The sequence below is a fragment of the Olea europaea genome, chromosome 10, assembly GCF_002742605.1.
Source record: "Olea europaea var. sylvestris chromosome 10, O_europaea_v1, whole genome shotgun sequence".
NCBI lineage: Eukaryota > Viridiplantae > Streptophyta > Magnoliopsida > Lamiales > Oleaceae > Olea > Olea europaea.
Window position 1 is genome coordinate 2,855,525 of NC_036246.1, and position 18,182 is coordinate 2,873,706.

Genomic DNA, 18,182 nt, shown 5'->3' on the forward strand with positions numbered 1-18,182 from the left:
AGAAAATAAAGTTTTATATTTAACATAAGAGAAAATGGTAAAATGGAAAATTTTTACCACGCGAGAGATTTCTATAATTTTCTAAAATCATGAAGTGTCTCTTAAATTTTATAAACCTAATTAAGTCACATTTACGAAATTTACCCTAAATTGTGACAGATTTTTTTATTTTTATTATTATTATTATTATTTTTGACAACTCCTTAATTGAACTTTTGAATTGTCTTAAACTTATGTTTGACGAACTTAAATTAAGCTTTCGCCAAACATGATCCAAAATTTGTACATTTAGAGGGGAAAGAGACGTTTTACCGTAGTTGCTGCCTCAGTTCATGCAGAAATTTGACTGAAACAACTCTCAAATCTCTACTTTGATAAGATTCATATCCTTAGATCGTGCATTGTTTCCACTCAACAGACCAAAAAATGCTTTTCATTTTTATGGTCCAAATCAACAAAGGAAACTCGTCAGATGTCATATTCAGTGTTTGCCCTACATATTAAATTTCCCCAGGAACTTTAAGCCTCTATTTATTCCCAGCAAACATTTCTTTCACTTCCTCACAACTCCTCTGTCGAAGATAAAAAAAATTTCGTAAAATTTTCTTCTCTCTTTCTAGTTTCTTGATTTTATCTATCGGTGTTCGAGTTCTTTAACCATTAATGCTGAGTTCTTGCAGGGAGAAAAATGGCTAATCTTGGAGTTTTCTTAGTGGGGTTTCTTTCAATGATCTCATTTGCATATGGCTACTATGGTGGTTGGACTAATGCTCATGCCACATTCTATGGAGGAGGCTATGCTTCGGGAACAATGGGTATGTAACACGCGCGTTTGTCATAACACATTGCACGTGTATGCTTAATCATATTTTACATTTAGCTTCGGTATAATTTAGATAAAAATCAGATTTTTAGTAGATTTTGACGAAAGTTGATGGGATCGATGACATGGGCTTCCTTCTAAGATGATAATTCTTAATTCTTTTAGTTGGGGCATGTGGGTATGGGAACTTGTATAGTCAGGGCTATGGAACTAACACAGTAGCATTGAGTACAGCCCTTTTCAACAATGGATTGAGCTATGGCACATGTTTTCAGTTAGTCTGTGTGAATGATCCACAATGGTGCCTTCACGTAGTGGCGGATCCAAGTAGTGGCAAGCTAGGGTGATCCGTCGAAAATTTTTAATCAGTTCAAAGCGCTGTTGGAGTTGCAGAGTTGAAGCCTTACAGACAGCTGGGATGGAGATGGAAGAAGTGGCAAAACTAGACCTGACCCTTTTTTATTTTATTATTGGGCTGATTTTCTACTGATTGGGCCTCTTTTGTTTTAAAATCATAGGCCCAAATGACAAATCAATTGCCAACAGGCCCCAGCCCTTCTTCGGTGATATGTGGACTGTGAGCCATTTCTTTTTTTTTTGCTCTCTCTCTCTCTCTCTTTCTTTTGTCTTTTTTTTTTTTTTTTTTTATGCCACTGGTGTGCATCTGTTACGTGTTGTCATACTTGGCCAATCTACTTGGGCCTATGGCCCACTCAATCCAAACAATTGGCACTCTAGCCGAGGTGGTTTTTATGGCTGAGGCCCAATGTCGAGGCTTGTGAAGATAGCCGACGCCCTAAAGTGGAAATACTACGTGAGTGACAGAAGCCCCGAATCCGAAGCCAAAGCAGAAGCCTCCGAACCATGAAGGAACATCTTCCGTGATCACTTCTCTCAAGAGATCTTCTACGTAAAGATCTTGTTAGAATGATTGATGGAATGTTTGTCATAAGTGTACATGTCAAGTCTTGTCATTAGCATGGGGGTTCCACATAAGCAATAAATACGCAGTAAGCTAGCAAGTCAAAGATGATGCCTAGGATTAGATATTTTAATTAAAGAGATGAGGCCACGTGCCACCTCATCCAATGACTATCATTTCACATGTACCACTATAAATACTTCCCTTGTGTAACATTGAAGGACTAATGCAAGAATCAATACAAGAAACTACACTTTACTATCTCTCTTTCATATTATCTTACAACACTATACGAATTCATACACATTTACATGCACATCCATGAGCATCGATTGGTAATTATTGTACAATGCCTAGGATTGGATGTTTGAATTAAAGAGATGAGGCCACGTGTCACCTCATCCAATGGCTGTCATTTCACATGTACCACTATAAATACTTCCCTTGTGTAACATTGAAGGACTAATGCAAGAATCAATACAAGAAACCACACTTTACTATCTCTCTTTCATATTATCTTACAACATTATACGAGTTCATACACATTTACATACACATCCATGAGCGCCAATTGGTAATTATTGTACAATCGGATTAAAAACATCCCGCCAGATTCCGAACGTTCTCATCCTACGTCGTTGAGCTACTCCCACGCCTCTGATTCTTTCGTTCTGGACCATCCACGTGTCTTAGCGTGTAGGACATTCGCTCACTTGTGCGCGAGTAGGTTCGACATCTGTTGGCAACACTTTTTGAGGTCAACAGATTGGTGCCGTCTGTGGGAAATCATACTATAACCATGAATAACCTTGTGGTGAAAGCTTATTGAAGAGCACTTGGGCATCCCCCTTGAAAAATGATTTGTTCTTGAAAAAGAACAAGAGGAAGCCCTACAACTTAGCAAAATCTGAAGAGTTAGACGAAAAGAAAATGAGTTCAAATGAAGACATACCCCCCAGGAGGGTAAGAGAAAATGCAAATATACCTCCTCCACATGCTGCCCCAGCAGCTCGACAAAGACTCCACCACCACCAAAGAAGAGGTGGATTGCGGGCGACGGCACGACTGTCAAGAGAAATGGCTGCCATGACGGCCAACATGAGAGATATTGCTAGCCAAAACTTGGTTATGAGAGAGCTCATGGCCCAAATGCTACGCCAGGGAAGCTTTCCCATTCCTCCATACGCCCCTCAAGGGCACTACCAGCAAGAAGATGAAATTGAAAGTCATAGAACTGCCTCGCCGGACTATAGCCGAAGTAGAAGCCCATTTGAAAGGGAAGTGGAAGTTGATGTTTCCTCCAACTACGCTTCTAGCCGACCCATCGAGGTCCCATTGAACCATGATAACTTCTGACCTCCGTATGAGCAAGAGTCAAGACATAGAAGGGCAGGCAGTGTATTTGATAGAATTAGCCCCGCTGAACCGAGGTTTAGGCAACAACAGACACACCAGCCTTGGACAATGCCACCGCCTCTACCTTCGATGCCCCAGCAGCCGGAGGAAAGGCATGAAAATGTCCCCCGTGTTGCTCCGCCTAGAAATAGGCCCCAGAGGAGGGAGGACGAGGCTAGGAACCATCTCGGAACCTCTCACCAACAAACATGGCAAGAGGCCGAGGAATATGATTCAAATGAACAACAGAGATCCTGTGACTTGGACGACGAAGATGAGAATTTGCCATTCTCGAGGGAACTAAGGAGTGCCCAGGTTCCAAACCACTATGTAATGCCAAAGATACCAAAGTATGACGGAAGAGGTGACCCAGAGAAGCACCCGAATGCTTATAAAACTCACGTAGGCCTAAGAGGTGCCACCCCAACTACGAAGTGCAGAGCTTTCCATTTGATACTTAGTGGCGCGGCTGAAATTTAGTATAGCGGGTTACCACCTGGGAGCATAAGAAGCTAGCCCGAGTTCAAGACAACATTCTTGAAGAGGTTCGCGGTAAGCCAAGAGGGAGAGGTCCCCATCCAACGTCTCCAAGACATGAGACAAGCACATGGGGAGTCCCTAAAGAGCTTCCTATCACGCTTCACCGATGAGATGACGTATTGTGTGCAAGTTACCGACCGTGAGGCACTATCCGCATTAAGGGGAGGTTTGAACATGAATACCCTATTCTAGAAGGACGTGCAAAATCAAGATCCCACCACCTATGATGCCCTACTTGAGATGATGAGGTGGGAAATCATCAATGAAGAATTGATTGAGCATAGGAATAAGGCAAGTAGATGCCTCCCACCTCCTCAAAGACAGCATGCTAGAGGGCCGACCTCCCACCTGATGGACTACCAAATGAACCAGGCTGGAAATGAGAGTTCTGGCCAAGCACTTGCCACCACCACTTTGAACGCGGTTCCTACCTTGGTATATGAGGATATCAACCCAATTACTGACACCCAGCAGACTGAAACCCCACAAGGATCCCGTAGGGAGAGAGGTCGAGGCCTGGGTTCGGGACCTAGAAATAGGTCAAATCAGAACCCACCGGGATACTGTGTACACCACCGGTCCTATGGGCACGACACAACGGATTGTCGAGACTATGCGCACCACTCCCGGCTGGAACCTCTTAGGGACAGAAATGAATCGCCCCAGACGAATAGGCCCCCGCCCAGGCACGACAATCGACGTGGGCGTGAGGAAACTGCTTCCCGTCAAAGGGTTGTTTCCCCACGACGAAGGGAGCGTGATACGGAGAGGCCTAGGGAAGGACGCAGGCACCAAAGAAATCGACAAGCCCAGGATGAGGCCCCTATCCACGAGATAGATACCATATTTGGAGGCCCATATGTCGACGGTGAGATACGAAACGCCAAAAGAAATTACGCCCGGGAGGCTAAACACCCCCCTTTGGCAAGCTACATTGTGGACAGCAGCTCCGAAGGAACCAAGTTCTACCCATTGTCTTTACCCAAGAGGATGCCAAAGGAGTTCACTACCGCCACTGTGATGCACTTGTTGTGAGAGCCGTCATAGCCCGAAATGGACTCAAGCGAATCTTAGTTGACAATGGTAGCTCTGTTAACATTCTATTCGGATCCGCTTTGACAAGATAATATTGGATCATCAGTTGACACCCACCACAACTCTTCTGTACGGATTCACCGAAGATAGCATTACTCCAAGGGAAAAGATAACATTTGCAGTGGAGATGGGAGAGTCTCCCTAAACTACGATGAACTTCATAGAGTTTCTCATTGTCGACAGTCGATCGGCCTGCCACGGAGTATTAGGTAGGCTAGCCCTAAAAGAATTGGGAGCAGTCACCTCCATCCACCACCTATGCATGAAATTCCCGACGAAAAATGGGGTGGCAACGGTGAGAGGTGACCAAAGAGGATCGAGAGAGTGTTATCTAAGCTCCATAAAAAAGGTAGAGCCCTGGAACGTCCATGTAATCATAGCCGATATAATCATGGCTGACGTCCCAGGTGATGCTCCCACTGAACCAGAAGATATCGATATGATTGATGCACCACCCAATCCGGAGGTATTGGTTATTGATGAGATTGATCCCCGTATAATTGAACACGAACCTCAAACATCCCCAGTTGAGGAACTTGAGAGCTTCTCGGTAGACCCCCGAGATCCATCCAAGATGCTGAAAGTAGGCAAGGGCTTATCCAACATTTTAAAGGAAAAGATTAAAGATTTCCTAAGTAAGAACCTTGATGTCTTTGCTTGGAAGCATGAGGACATGGTAGACATAGACCCCAAGGTCAGTTGCCACTACCTGAAGGTCAATCCTAAGGTTGCCCCATACAGATAAAAAAGGAGAGCCCTCAATCCTGAAAGGTATGAGGATCTGAAGGAAGAGGTTCAGAAGCTCATCCAAAATGGCTTCATTAGGGACGCTACCTGTCTGAGGTGGGTCTCCAACCCGGTATTAGTGAAGAAACACAACGGCAAGTGGAGGGTGTGTATCAACTTCACCAACCTCAACAGAGCTTGCCCGAAAGACAGCTTTCCTCTCCCAGGGATTGATCAACTAGTAGACTCCACGGCTGGGCACGAGTTGTTGAGCTTTATGGACGCATACTTCGACTACTACCAAATACCCATGCACCCGGCCGATGAGGAGCACGCCTCTTTCACTACAGATTGAGGCCTTTATTGTTATAGGATGATGCCCTTCGGGTTGAAAAATGTCGGAGCGACTTACCAAACGCTCGTCAACAAAATGTTTATGGACCTCATCTGCAAGAGAATTGAGGTATACATGGACGACATGTTGGTGAAAAGTTTGGAGGCTGAGGATCACATAACGCACCTCAACAGTACCTTCCAAATCTTGAGAAGATATAGGATGAGGCTCAACCCCCTCAAATGCGCCTTTGGAATGGCCTCCGGCAAATTCTTAGGATATATGGTCAATCAACATGGAATTGAAGCCAACCCTGAGAAGATTGAGGCCCTACACAAGATGAGATCCCTTAAAGCCAAAGGAGGTGCAAAGTTTAACTGGGCGAGTGGCCGCACTTAGCCGCTTCGTCTCCAAAGTTACAGACAAATGCCTCCTATTTTTTGAAGTGCTGAAAGTTGGGAAGAAGTTCCAATAGAACGAGGAATGTGAAGAGGCCTAAAAAGACACCTGGGGCAGGCCCCCCTCCTCTCCAAATCGAAACCCGGTGAGATCCTACAGCTATATCTAGCCGTCTCCAATGAGGCCATCAATTCGGTTCTGACTCGAGAAGAGGGGACCATCCAACTTCCAGTTTACTATACAAGTAAAACACTCCTATCACCGAAAACTCGTTACCCCAATATGGAGAAGCTCGCTTTGGCCTTGATCACGGCCTCCAGAAAATTGAGACCCCACTTCCAAGCTCGCACCATCCACGTGCTGACAAACTTTTCCCTAAGCCAAGTGCCCCAAAAGTCTGATGCCTCAGGAAGATTATTGAAGTAGGCAGTAGAGTTAAGTGAATTTGACCTCATGTTCAAGGCTAAGGCAGCCATCAAAGGTCAAGCCTTAGCTGATTTTGTGGCAGAATTCGTCAATTTACCCAAAGTAGATGAAATCACGGAACCCGCTGAACCCCCTACGTGGAACTTATTCATTGATGGGTCGGCTGGAGACGCCGGCTCAGGTGCTAGAGTTGTCCTCATCAGCCCTGAAGGTCACAAGCTAAACTCAGCGGTGAGGTTCGGGCTCAAAGCCACCAACAATGTAGTAGAATATGAGACACTTCTTGCGGGCCTCAGGCTGGCAAAGGAAATGCACGTAAAGAGGCTACTCATCAGCAGTGGCTCCCAGCTGGTTGTTAGCCAAGTAAATGGTAACTTATCAGCCAAGGACAAAATGATGGCTTCCTACTTGAAAACTGTGATGAACCTCATCCCATCCTTTGAAAAGTTTGAACTAACCCAGATCCTTCGCACGAAAAATTCTCATGCGGATGCACTCTCCAAGCTTGCTAGTAGTAAGGATTCAGAACTACTCACAGTGGTACCTATAGAGCACCTCATCCTGCCATCCCCAATGTAATGTGGGTCGCTGGAACTCCTAACTAGATACAGTCAATCGTAGCATACCTCAAAGACCAGGTACTTCCCACTGACAAGCATGAGGCCTACAAGCTAAGAAGGAGGTCAGCCCACTTTCTCTTCGTTGATGACATTCTCTATAAGAGGAGCTTCTCCTTCCCACTCTTACGATGTGTTGGGAGAGAAGAGGCTACTTACATATTAAGAGAAGTCCATGAGGGTGTGTGCGAAAATCACTCCGAAGGTCTATCTTTGGCACAAAAGATATTTAGGCAAGGGTACTACTGGCCTACCCTGAAAAAGGACACCCTCAAGTTTGTACAAAAGTATGACAAATGTCAACGATTCTCTTTAGTACAAAGGCAACCGTCGTAGGATTTGACCGCGGTCTCCAACACTTGGCCTTTCTCGAAATGGGGTGTGGACCTCTTAGGTCCCTACCGAAAGGTAGAGGAGGTGCAAGCTTTGCAATTGTGGTCATTGATTACTTAACGAAATGGATTGAGGCTGAACCACTGACAAAAATGACAAAAGCCAACACTTTCAAGTTCTTGTGGAAGAATATTATATGCTGGTTCGGAATTCCCTACTCAATCGTCTCAAACAATGGTAGACAATTCGACAACAAGAAGGTCAGAGCATTATGCGGAGAACTCGGCATCAAGAAGCATTTCTCTACGCCTCACCACCCACAAGCAAATGGCCAAGTTGAGGCTGTCAACAAAATAATCAAACACGTCCTGAAAAGGAAGCTTGATATGTCAAAAGGGACCTGGGTGGATGAGCTGGCACAAGTACTTTGGGCAATCCGAACCACCACGAGGACCCCAACCGGGGAACATCTTTCTTCATGGCATATGGTACTGAGGCGATGAGCCATGTCGAGGTCAGACTCTTGTCCCCAAGACGTTTACATTTTAGTGAGATGACAAATGATGGGCTTCGGAGGTGCGACCTCGACTTCATCAAAGAGAGAAGAGATGACTCCTAGTTAAAGCTTGCCACATAACAAAGAAAGATGACGAAGTACTTCAACTCAAAGGTAAAGAAGAGATCATTTCGAGTCAACTACTTGGTCCTTAGAAGAGTCTTCCTCTCCTCAAAGGAACCTGGTTCTGGTTCCCTAGGTCTAAACTGGGAAGGGCCATATAAAATCAAAGAAGAAATTCGGCCTGGGACTTACTGGATTGAAGACATGGAATGCAAGGCCCAACCCGTCCATGGAATATCGAGCACTTCAGAATCTATTACCAATGAATGTACTACCTCACTGGACGATCTTTCCCAGCTCTTGTAACATTTATATGGTTCAATAAAATTCTATGATTAAATTAACGTGTCGCATTACTTCCTCACCTCGGAGGAGAGGCCAGCGTTCCATCTTTGGGCCACCTCGCTTAAACTCCGAGGCACATGAACATGCCTCCCTTTGACGACGCTGAACGTCAAGGGAAGAAGCTTCAACATGGCAGCACCATCCACCATGTTGGGAAGCGTCGTCACCTCGAAGGAAAGGCCGGGGTCCCATCTCTAGGCCACCTCATTTGAACTCCGAGACTCATGCACATGCCTCCCTTTGGCGAGACTGAACACCAAGGGGAGAGGCCTCAACATGACTGCACCATCCACCATGTTGGGAAGTTTCGTTACCTCGAAGGAGAGGCCAGGGTCCCATCTCTGGGCCACCTCGTTTGAACTCCGAGGCGTATACACATGCCTCCCTTTAGCGAGACTAAACGTCAAGGAGAGAAGCCTTAACATGGCTGCACCATCCACTATGTTGGGAAGTGTTAGGGTCCCATCTCTGGGCCACCTCGTTTGAACTCCAAGGCGCATGCACATGCCTTCCTTTGGCGAGGCTGAACGCCAAAGGTAGAAGCCTCAACATGATTGCACCATCCACCATGTTGGAAAATGTGTTCACCTCGGAGTAGAGGCCAGGGTCCCATCTCTGGACCGCCTCGCTTGAACTCCGAGGCGCATGCACTTGTATTAGAGTAAAACTCCCAGTTCAACTGCAACATGATCCATTATTAGGATCCCTTTAGGTTACAATTATTAAGCTCACGTACAATTCATTTGCTTAAGTCTCATATTGGTCATAACTCATGAGGCTTGCATACAATTTATTCATTTAAGTGATTGGAGTTAGGATACCCAGTTAAAGTTGTTTAGTTCTTCAATTAACATTATGTTCAATTATTTAACGAGGCCAACACACTTGAGAGAAAGAAACAGCATTGAATAAAAAGGAGATTATATTGATTTTCAACTGAGATTACAAAAGGGAGGCTTGAGGCCAGTACATCGTGAATAACTGAAAAGAAAACTATCCTAAGCCTGAGATGATGGAGGTGCTTCAGCAGCTGGGACTTCCGCAGCTTGAACATCAGACATTGCTTCTTCTGCCTCTGCTACCTCATCTCCCACCACTTCATCAGCTGGGGTTTCAGATACTTCGTCCACAAACTCTGACCTGAGTTGCGACAGATCCTGATTGGATACAACTCCTCAACCCGCTCCATCACTTCAACATAAGCAAAGTTCCTCCAGTAAGTGCTAAAACTCTGGTACTCCTCGGTATTGTGGAAGTTGGCGAAGTAGTTTTTCACTACCTCCTCCCTTACATTTTGGGATTCCTCCCTAGCATGGGTCGCATCATCAACGTACCACTTAATTTGACCCTCGATATACTTGTATGAATCTTGGGCCCCTGCCAGTTCCTTGTTAGCGTTCTCCAAAGCTTCGGCTGTCACCTTCTGGTGATCATTGGAAACCTCCACCTTCTTAGTCAAGGAGGCGACCTCACACTGGGACTTATGTACCTCTCTCTTCAATGCCTCTATCTGGGCCAAGGCAGACTCCAACTTGGCCGATTCTTCAAGTTTTTGGGCCCTAGATACCTCAGCTTCGGCCCTAGCTGCCTTCAGCTCCTCTGCAAGGGATGTTGTCTTCCTCTCTGAGGCGGTGGTCCTCATCTGGAAGTCAGTGAGGGCCTCCCTGCATTCAAGTGCAAAGCCAAAAGTCCTAACACTTTGGCTCATAAGAGCCCTTGTCAAGTCCGTGGCATCACAGGAGGGGGCATGCAACTGCCACCGATCCGTCCAGAATTTATAAAAACTCTCAATAGCGCCTTGGATCTCAGGTGGCAGGGCCTCTACCAAAGCTAGGGCCAAAGGCTTCTCCCTTCCGGCAAGGAAGCTCGGAGACTTCCCTTGCACTCAAGCAGGCCTTCGTCTGGCAGCCTCCTCCTCGACCACCTCAACTTCTCTCCTTGCAGCCTCCTATCTTGCCTCTTCAGCCTCGGTACGCCTTACCATTTCAATCTTAACCGCTTTCGAGGCGGCTTCTAGTAGCTTTGGCTACCCGGCTTCTTTGCCTTCATGGGACATAAAAGTCTCAAACTTGCCAGACGAGCTGGAGACATGCACCAGCTTCCTCTTCTTTGGCTCCTCAGGGACTTTCTCCTTTCCCTGAGGCTCCTTGGGCTTTTCTGGCCTCTGGGAGGTCCCTTCTTCGGAAGCCCGCAAGGTGCTATCCTTGGAGAGACGTTCAACTCTACCTCGGACCTCCTTGGCGCCACTTGACCTCGGCTTCAGGGGCCTCGCCTTGACAATAGAAGTTGCCCTCAGTATGGACGCCATGTCAGGAACTGGGTACTCCTTCCTCTTAAACTTATCTGCAGAACAAAGCGCGTCAGTACCAAAATGAAAACATAAAAATATACAAATGTGGGAGCTTCATACCCCTGGAGGCCATCAGCTTGAAGTCGAGGAAATAGCGACTTCTGTAGATGAGGTGATTGAAGTGGCGAAGCTTCAGAGGTCTCTTGTAAATGTCCTCTATCTTTTCAAACTCCTCCCTGCTCAGCTCGAACCTCGTACTACTATCTGCAAACGAGGACTCAACGGTTAGAGAAAAATTAAAGTTGAAAAGGGAATGCAAACTACTTAGGCTGGGAGACTCACGAGTTTCGTAGTACTGGGTCGGTACTGTGCAAGACAGGGCTTTGTCTCCCTCCACCGCCTACCACCTGCCCCTCACCCAGAACCATGACTTCTTCCACCCCTTTATAGAAAAAGGAAGGCCCACCACAAAAGGTGCATGGGCCCCCCAGGGAGTCAAGTAATACCACCCCTTCAACTCCTTACCTATTACCCTAGGCTAGAATAGGGTCATGGAGATGTGGAGAGGCATGTCCTCCCCAAGCGACACTTCCTTCCGTAGGAAGTACGAGCCGACCAACTGGCTCCACCCATTTGGCAAAACCTGAGTCGGCTACAACATGAAATTCCTCAGCATAGCCCTGAAGAAGGGGTGCAGAGGAAGACGCATACTTGCTTTAAACAAGTATTCGCTCACCGCCACGCACCCAGGCCTCGGATAACAGGCTCGCTCATGGGACTCGGACACTAACATCTCTACATATGAGGTACACAGTACCTCTCCCTTATCTCTCCCAACCTCTTGGACGTCATATTCAAAGGGACTCTAGACGCTCCCACTCTACATTGTAATCTACTTCCTCCTCGGTTATAGCAATCTGCTCAATTTTGGAGTCCCCCCTGTAACTAGACCCCCGACTAAATGACGCGACAGTGACCAACTCCATACCCGAAGTCAACTTCATCTCAAAAAATAACTAAGAACGCAGTAAAAGGAGGATTTTCTGTGAAAAATACCTACTGAAAAACTACACAAACAGAGTGTATCGGAAAAGCAGTGAACGGACTTGCCTCAACGTTGGAATGTTTAAGTTCTAAGAGACGAAATCAGATTGTAAGTGCTAGAAAATCCAAAAAATGGAAATTCTCTCGCCTTTTATAAAGGGCCAGGACGAACCCCCACCGTCAGATCGAAACTCATTCAATCTGAACCCTTCATTTAAAATCAAATCCGAGGCGTAGAATTCAAATGATTTTTCAAACCTACGCCTCAGATTTAAGCATGTCTCCCATGCACCTCAGCCAACGCGTCTGCTTCTAGAAACTCCAGCTGTCCTAATAATTACCATTTTAATTCGACGACAGTAGGCACCTTGCAAGTTCTAACGGTTCAGCCATCTTTCCTCGAAAAGATGCACAAAACATCAAATCATTGGCACAACTGCCAAGGAACAATTATTATCAATGAACCTCAGCTTCATCTTCAACTTTCAGCCGTCAAGCCTTGCAGGTTTGGTTTCCCATCCGCCTCGGCTTCATCTTCAACATTCAGCCGTCAAGCCTCGCAGGTTCGATTTCCCATCCACCTCGGCTTCATCTTCAACATTCAGCCATCAAGCCTCGCAGACTCGGTTTCCCAACCACCTCGACTTCATCTTCAACATTCAGCCATCAAACCTTGCAGGTTCGATTTCCCATCCACCTCGACTTCATCTTCAACATTCAGTCATCAAGCCTCGCAGGTTCGATTTTCCAACCAACTCGGCTTCATCTTCAACAATCAGCCATCAAGCCTCGTAGGCTCGGTTTTCCAACCACCTCGGCTCATCTCCATCTTCCAGGTCCGCGAGCCTCACACATTCAGTTCGTGCCACCACCTCGGCTTCTTCATCATTCACCCGTAACAACACATTTCTAACTCCAACCATAATATAAATATCTATACTTGGACTTGGGGGACTATTATTTATGGTTCAAAAATTCTTTCAATTTTTCCCCAACCCACTGACTTTACTTCATTGAAATCCACGCATTACATAAATGACTATATTTGGACTTGGGGGGACTATTGTTACGTGTTGTCATACTTGGCCAACCTACTTGGGCCTATGACCCACTCAATCCAAACCACGTGGCGCTCTAGCCGAGGTGGTTTGTATGGCCGAGGCCTGTGAAGATAGCCGAAGCCCTAAAGCGAAAATACTACATGAATGGCAGAAGCCCCGAATCCGAAGCCGAAGCAGAAGCCTCCAAACCATGAAGGAGCGTCTTCCATGATCACTTCTCCCAAGAGATCTTCTACGTAAAGATCTTGTTAGAATGATTGATGGAACGTTTGTCATAAGTATACATGTCAAGTCTTGTCATTAACATGGAGGTTCTACATAAGCAATAAAAGCGCAGCAAACTAACAAGTCAAGGATGATGCCTATGATTGGATGTTTGAATTAAAGAGATGAGGCCACGTGCCACCTCATCCAATGACTGTCATTTCACATGTACCACTATAAATACTTCCCTTGAGTAACATTGAAGGACTAATGCAAGAATCAATACAAGAAACCACACTTTACTATCTCTCTTTCATATTATCTTACAACACTATACGAGTTCGTACACATTTACATGCACATCCATGAGCACCGATTGGTAATTATTGTACAATCGGATTAAAAACATCCCGCCGGATTTCGAACGTTCTCGTCCCGCGTCGTAGAGCTACTCCCACGCCCCTGATTCGTTCGTTCTATACCATCCACGTGTCTTAGTGTGTAGAACCTTCGCTCACGTATGTACGGATGGGTCCGACATCTGTTGGCAACACATTTTGGGATCAACAGCATCTATCATCTATCATCTATGTGAAATTGTGAATTTTGAAGTTTTAATGTTGAGTTAAGTGTTGGACTGTTCACTGTTGGAAGACGAAGTTGGGAGTTGGAACTGTCTTCAAGCATTGTGTTCTATGATCTCGTTGACAAAATTCTTGTAGGTTTCCAAGATTTCTTCTTGTTTTCTAATGAGATTTTTCTTCCACTTGAGATCGGAAATCTTGGAAGAATTAACCCTAAATTATCTATGTTTGCTTTATTACCTCGATACATGAACAAAAATGTTCAGAAAACATTGTAATAATTACAATTTTTGAGAGCTGATTTTTGGATATAGCCCATAGTTTCTTTCCCTTTACACTAGAAAAATTTCTCGCTAAATATTGTGTCCCTTATTTTGGTGTATTTGGCTTGGCTCAAAAACTTTTCCGTAGAAATTCAAACAAGTTTTCTGTATTCATCCATCATCACCACTTTGTCGTAATTATGTATTACTTTTATTTCACCTTTACAAAATGAGAAATTCCAATAAATATGTAGTGACTGAAGTTCATTAAACTAATTTCATGTTCTTTATATATTATTTTCTTTAAAAAATAAAATTTATCATCAGCCTTGAATTTTTCTCTACATCATTTTCAATGGATTGGCATTTATGTTAGCAACAGGATTCTACAGAGCTCATTTCATCCTTCTTTTGTGTGTAATTTTGTCTTGAATCTGTAATTTTTCGAAAATTTTAATTAAAAAAATGTTAATTGAACAATTTGCAACTTTACGCATACTTTTAAATTAATTGTCAGTATATTGTTAATTGGAATCTTCATCAAAAACTACTAATTAGTCTCAATATGTTATTCATGTAGTCTTTGATAAAATATAATTTGATGCTTAATTTATGTTTTACGAGTTATTAACTTATTTCGGAGAATTGTGATTTATGATAAATAATTTATGTTTCATGAGTTATGATTAATCATTTGGGAATTTTTGCTTAGCAAATTAAGATAAGTGGAAAAAATTTATGTTTTATTTAATATTATTTAATCAAAATTTAATAAACGATCGGGCTATAATGATCGTTAATTGTCTACGATCAATGGATAATGGCCAACAGTCAAATTTCGCCCTAGCTGGATTTCGGTGCTGGATTCGCCACTACCTCCGCGGCAGCATTATCGTCTCCGTCACCAACTTTTGCCCTCCAGGCGGTTGGTGTGATCCTCCGAACCACCACTTCAATCTCTCTCAGCCCGTTTTCTTGCGAATCGAATAGTACAAATCCCGTGGCTTACAGAAAGTGATCTTTCGTGGAGTGTTTGTATTTCTTGAACCTTTACTCAAAGCCAATTATAATGACGGTCATTTTCTTCGTTTTTGTAAGGTACCCTGCAGGAAAAGGGAAGGTATTAGGTTCACCATCAATGGTCACTCATATTTCAATCTTGTTCTAATTACCAATGTGGGGGGTGCTGGTGATGTACATGTAGTGTCTATCAAAGGGTCAAGAACTGCCTGGCAACCAATGTCAAGAAACTGGGGCCAAAATTGGCAGAGTAATTCTTATCTCAATGGACAGAGTTTATCTTTCAAGGTCACCACTAGCGATGGTCGAACCCTCGCCTCTTACAATGTTGCCCCTCCGAACTGGTCCTTCAGCCAAACATTCTCCGGTCGACAATTCTTTTAGGGCCCACCACTAAAATTTTCAGCAGAAAAAAATTCATTATAAATTCAAGTAGTTGAAAAGAAAGTGTACGTCAATGTTGAAACTTGAAAGGACTTGTTTTAATAGAAATTATCTTTTAATTCCTGTTTATTGTGTACTCAAGATGTACTATATCCTTTGTATTCCAATAAGGATTTTGAGAAGAAATTATTATAATGTTGATATTCATAACATCTTTAGTAGTATTCTATTATTTTCTTAAAAGTGAAAAAGCAAAATTTTATTGTATCGATATTAAATTTTGCTATATTAATAAATTTCTGATAATCGATCAAGTTGCATGGAAAGGAAAATTTGATAGAGTCGGGCCCTTTCTGATCGTGATTAATATAGATATTTTGTGAGCAATCTAGACAAATTTACACTAAAATAGCTGAGTATAAGAGCATCTTCAATGCTTAAGGGGATAGCTAATGAGTGTTGCCACTTATGAAATTTTTTTAAAAAATTATCTTCAATGTAATTTAATAGGGAATAAGTAGACATCATTTAGAGTCATGTCTAAACACAGGAGCCACTTATACATGTGAATTCAATAAAATTTATAATTCATATGCATCATTGGATGTTATTTTATTTATTTATTTTAAATAAAATAAAAGCAACAATATTAGATTGTAGATAGAATTTACGCATTTCCATGACCTAAATGCATACCTTATCTTTTTATTTTAGACACTAATTTTCATATTGTACCTTTTTAGCTTTTGAGTTTTCCTTCTAAGTAAGAATTGAGCCTTGTGCATGTAAACATTTTTGATACTGATTAAAATTTTAAGTCAAAATTAACAATTAATATTAACATACACATTTCATGTGATTCATAACTTTTTAATCATACATTTTATTAACTTTTATTAAAATATTCTTAAAAACTCATTTTAATCTACCCCAAACGGGGGCCTAATATACTTTTAAAGAATTATGCTACTTATAATGCTGTTTGGTACATTTTTTAAAATGTATTTTCAAATGTATATTTTTTTTCATAAAATTAAGTTGCACGAGAACCCAATTTTTCACTATTTTTAAATAAAATACTACTTTTATGAAATCTATTTTAAAAAAAAAAAGAAAAAAAAAAAAAGCAAGCTACAACAAACATGTCCCTGGTTTATTTATAATTTATTTGGATTTCCAAAAGCCTTCATTATTTTTTATTTTTTATCTTTATTTTTCAGTAAAGTAAGAAGCACAGTGACATTAACTGCTCAACATTATTACATTTCCGTGAACTTATGTACTTGAATTTTGTCGGTGCCTTTTCTTTTATCTTATTTTTTCTTTTCTTTAGTCTCCGTTTAAATAAATTTTTACAAAATATTTATGAATAGGAATGTTAGCAAATTTCATTAAATGTATACTGAATGAATTAGTTATGAATGTAAAGTCGAAAATTTAAATTGAATTGTAAAAAATCATTTATGATTTGGTATTTAAATGGAGGCTTATTTAACGTAGAACATTAACGATGTTGGTTAAAAATGACATATTTACATGTTTAGTTCCCAATACCAACGAAGTTGATTGCAATTGTACCACTCTATATGAATTTTCAACTTCTAATGGTTGTCCAGCCTACTATGGCTCGACATTGTGGCCTTATGGGGGCCCAACCCCTATGAAACTAGGCTAGATAGAACCAAGTTTGTGAGTTGACTGTTCCGATCAAATCATCAACTTAAATAATCAACTAGACAAAATTCTTGCATTATTACGAACCAATTCTGGAAGAGAAAATTACACCTACACTTGTCTTCAACTTTCAATTTCAAAAATAAGATTTAAAATTTATTTATTCAAAAATCAGGTTGTAATTCAACTTTTTAATATCAATAATAATATTATTAAATTTCTCTTTCTATTCTCTCTATACACAACAGATCATTGTTTCTTTATTTACTCTTTCATCTCTCACTCCATTCTAGTATCTCTCTCTCTCTCACTCTCACTCTCACTCTCTCACACACACACACACTCTCTCTCTCTCTCTACAATTGTTTTTAGAAACACAATGTTGCCCTTCAAGTCTCTCTTTTGTGTCTCCACACAAGGATGGAGCCAAGATCGAACTACAGCGGGCTAACATGTAAAAAATATATATAAATTTACATATTAAAAAAATATTACTAAAAAAAAATTTTTTTGCCCTAAAAAACATTAAGTGGGCTGGATAGCGTAGCCCAGTCCTCCCCTTAGATCTGCCCATGTCTCCACAAACAATTGTCTCGTATCTACAGAGATGAAATAGGTTTGGAATAGCAACAAGGAAACAACGATTTCAAAATCAAATCCCAATTCATTCTACTTTTCACCTACGTGTGAATCGAATTATAGTTGATAGATTATCAATTTGAGATAGTTTTCAAAATTATAATCCTTCTTTCTGTTTAAGTTTTGTGAATTTCTTCAGCTCCAATGTGATTGAAAGTCCATATGGAACTGAAATTAAAGAGCAAGTGGTGTGATTTAATGGCCGAGATCACTATTATGCCTCCCACTCTTGACTCTATACCTAAGATTGATCCACAGATAGGTGCTTCCGTGTCTGTCTACTAATTTCATCTCCTAATTTTTGTTATTTTTAAACTTGAATTTACGTAATCTGTTTGAGACCCATTTTCCCACAAAACTCATTTTCTCCAACATTTTTTGTGGGCCCAGCTTGATTGAGTAGATTGATTCTTGTAAGGTGAGTGATTTGACTTTCAATAAATCT

General features: G+C 42.2%; 1 protein-coding gene across 2 annotated transcripts; it reads left to right on the top strand.

Annotated features, from left to right (window-relative positions):
- The first annotated feature begins 560 nt into the window (after positions 1-560).
- LOC111400888 (expansin-A10-like) lies at positions 561-15,610 on the top strand. Of its 2 annotated transcripts, XM_023028338.1 has the most exons (3): positions 561-595; positions 681-815; positions 15,119-15,610. In XM_023028338.1, exons 2-3 carry the CDS (start codon positions 744-746, stop codon positions 15,422-15,424), a joined length of 378 nt encoding a protein of 125 aa, XP_022884106.1. In that variant the 5' UTR covers positions 561-595; positions 681-743; the 3' UTR covers positions 15,425-15,610. The 2 variants fall into 2 exon arrangements, with proteins under 2 accessions (XP_022884106.1, XP_022884105.1); XM_023028337.1 differs by having other exon boundaries at positions 583-815.
- Positions 15,611-18,182: the final 2,572 nt, after the last annotated feature.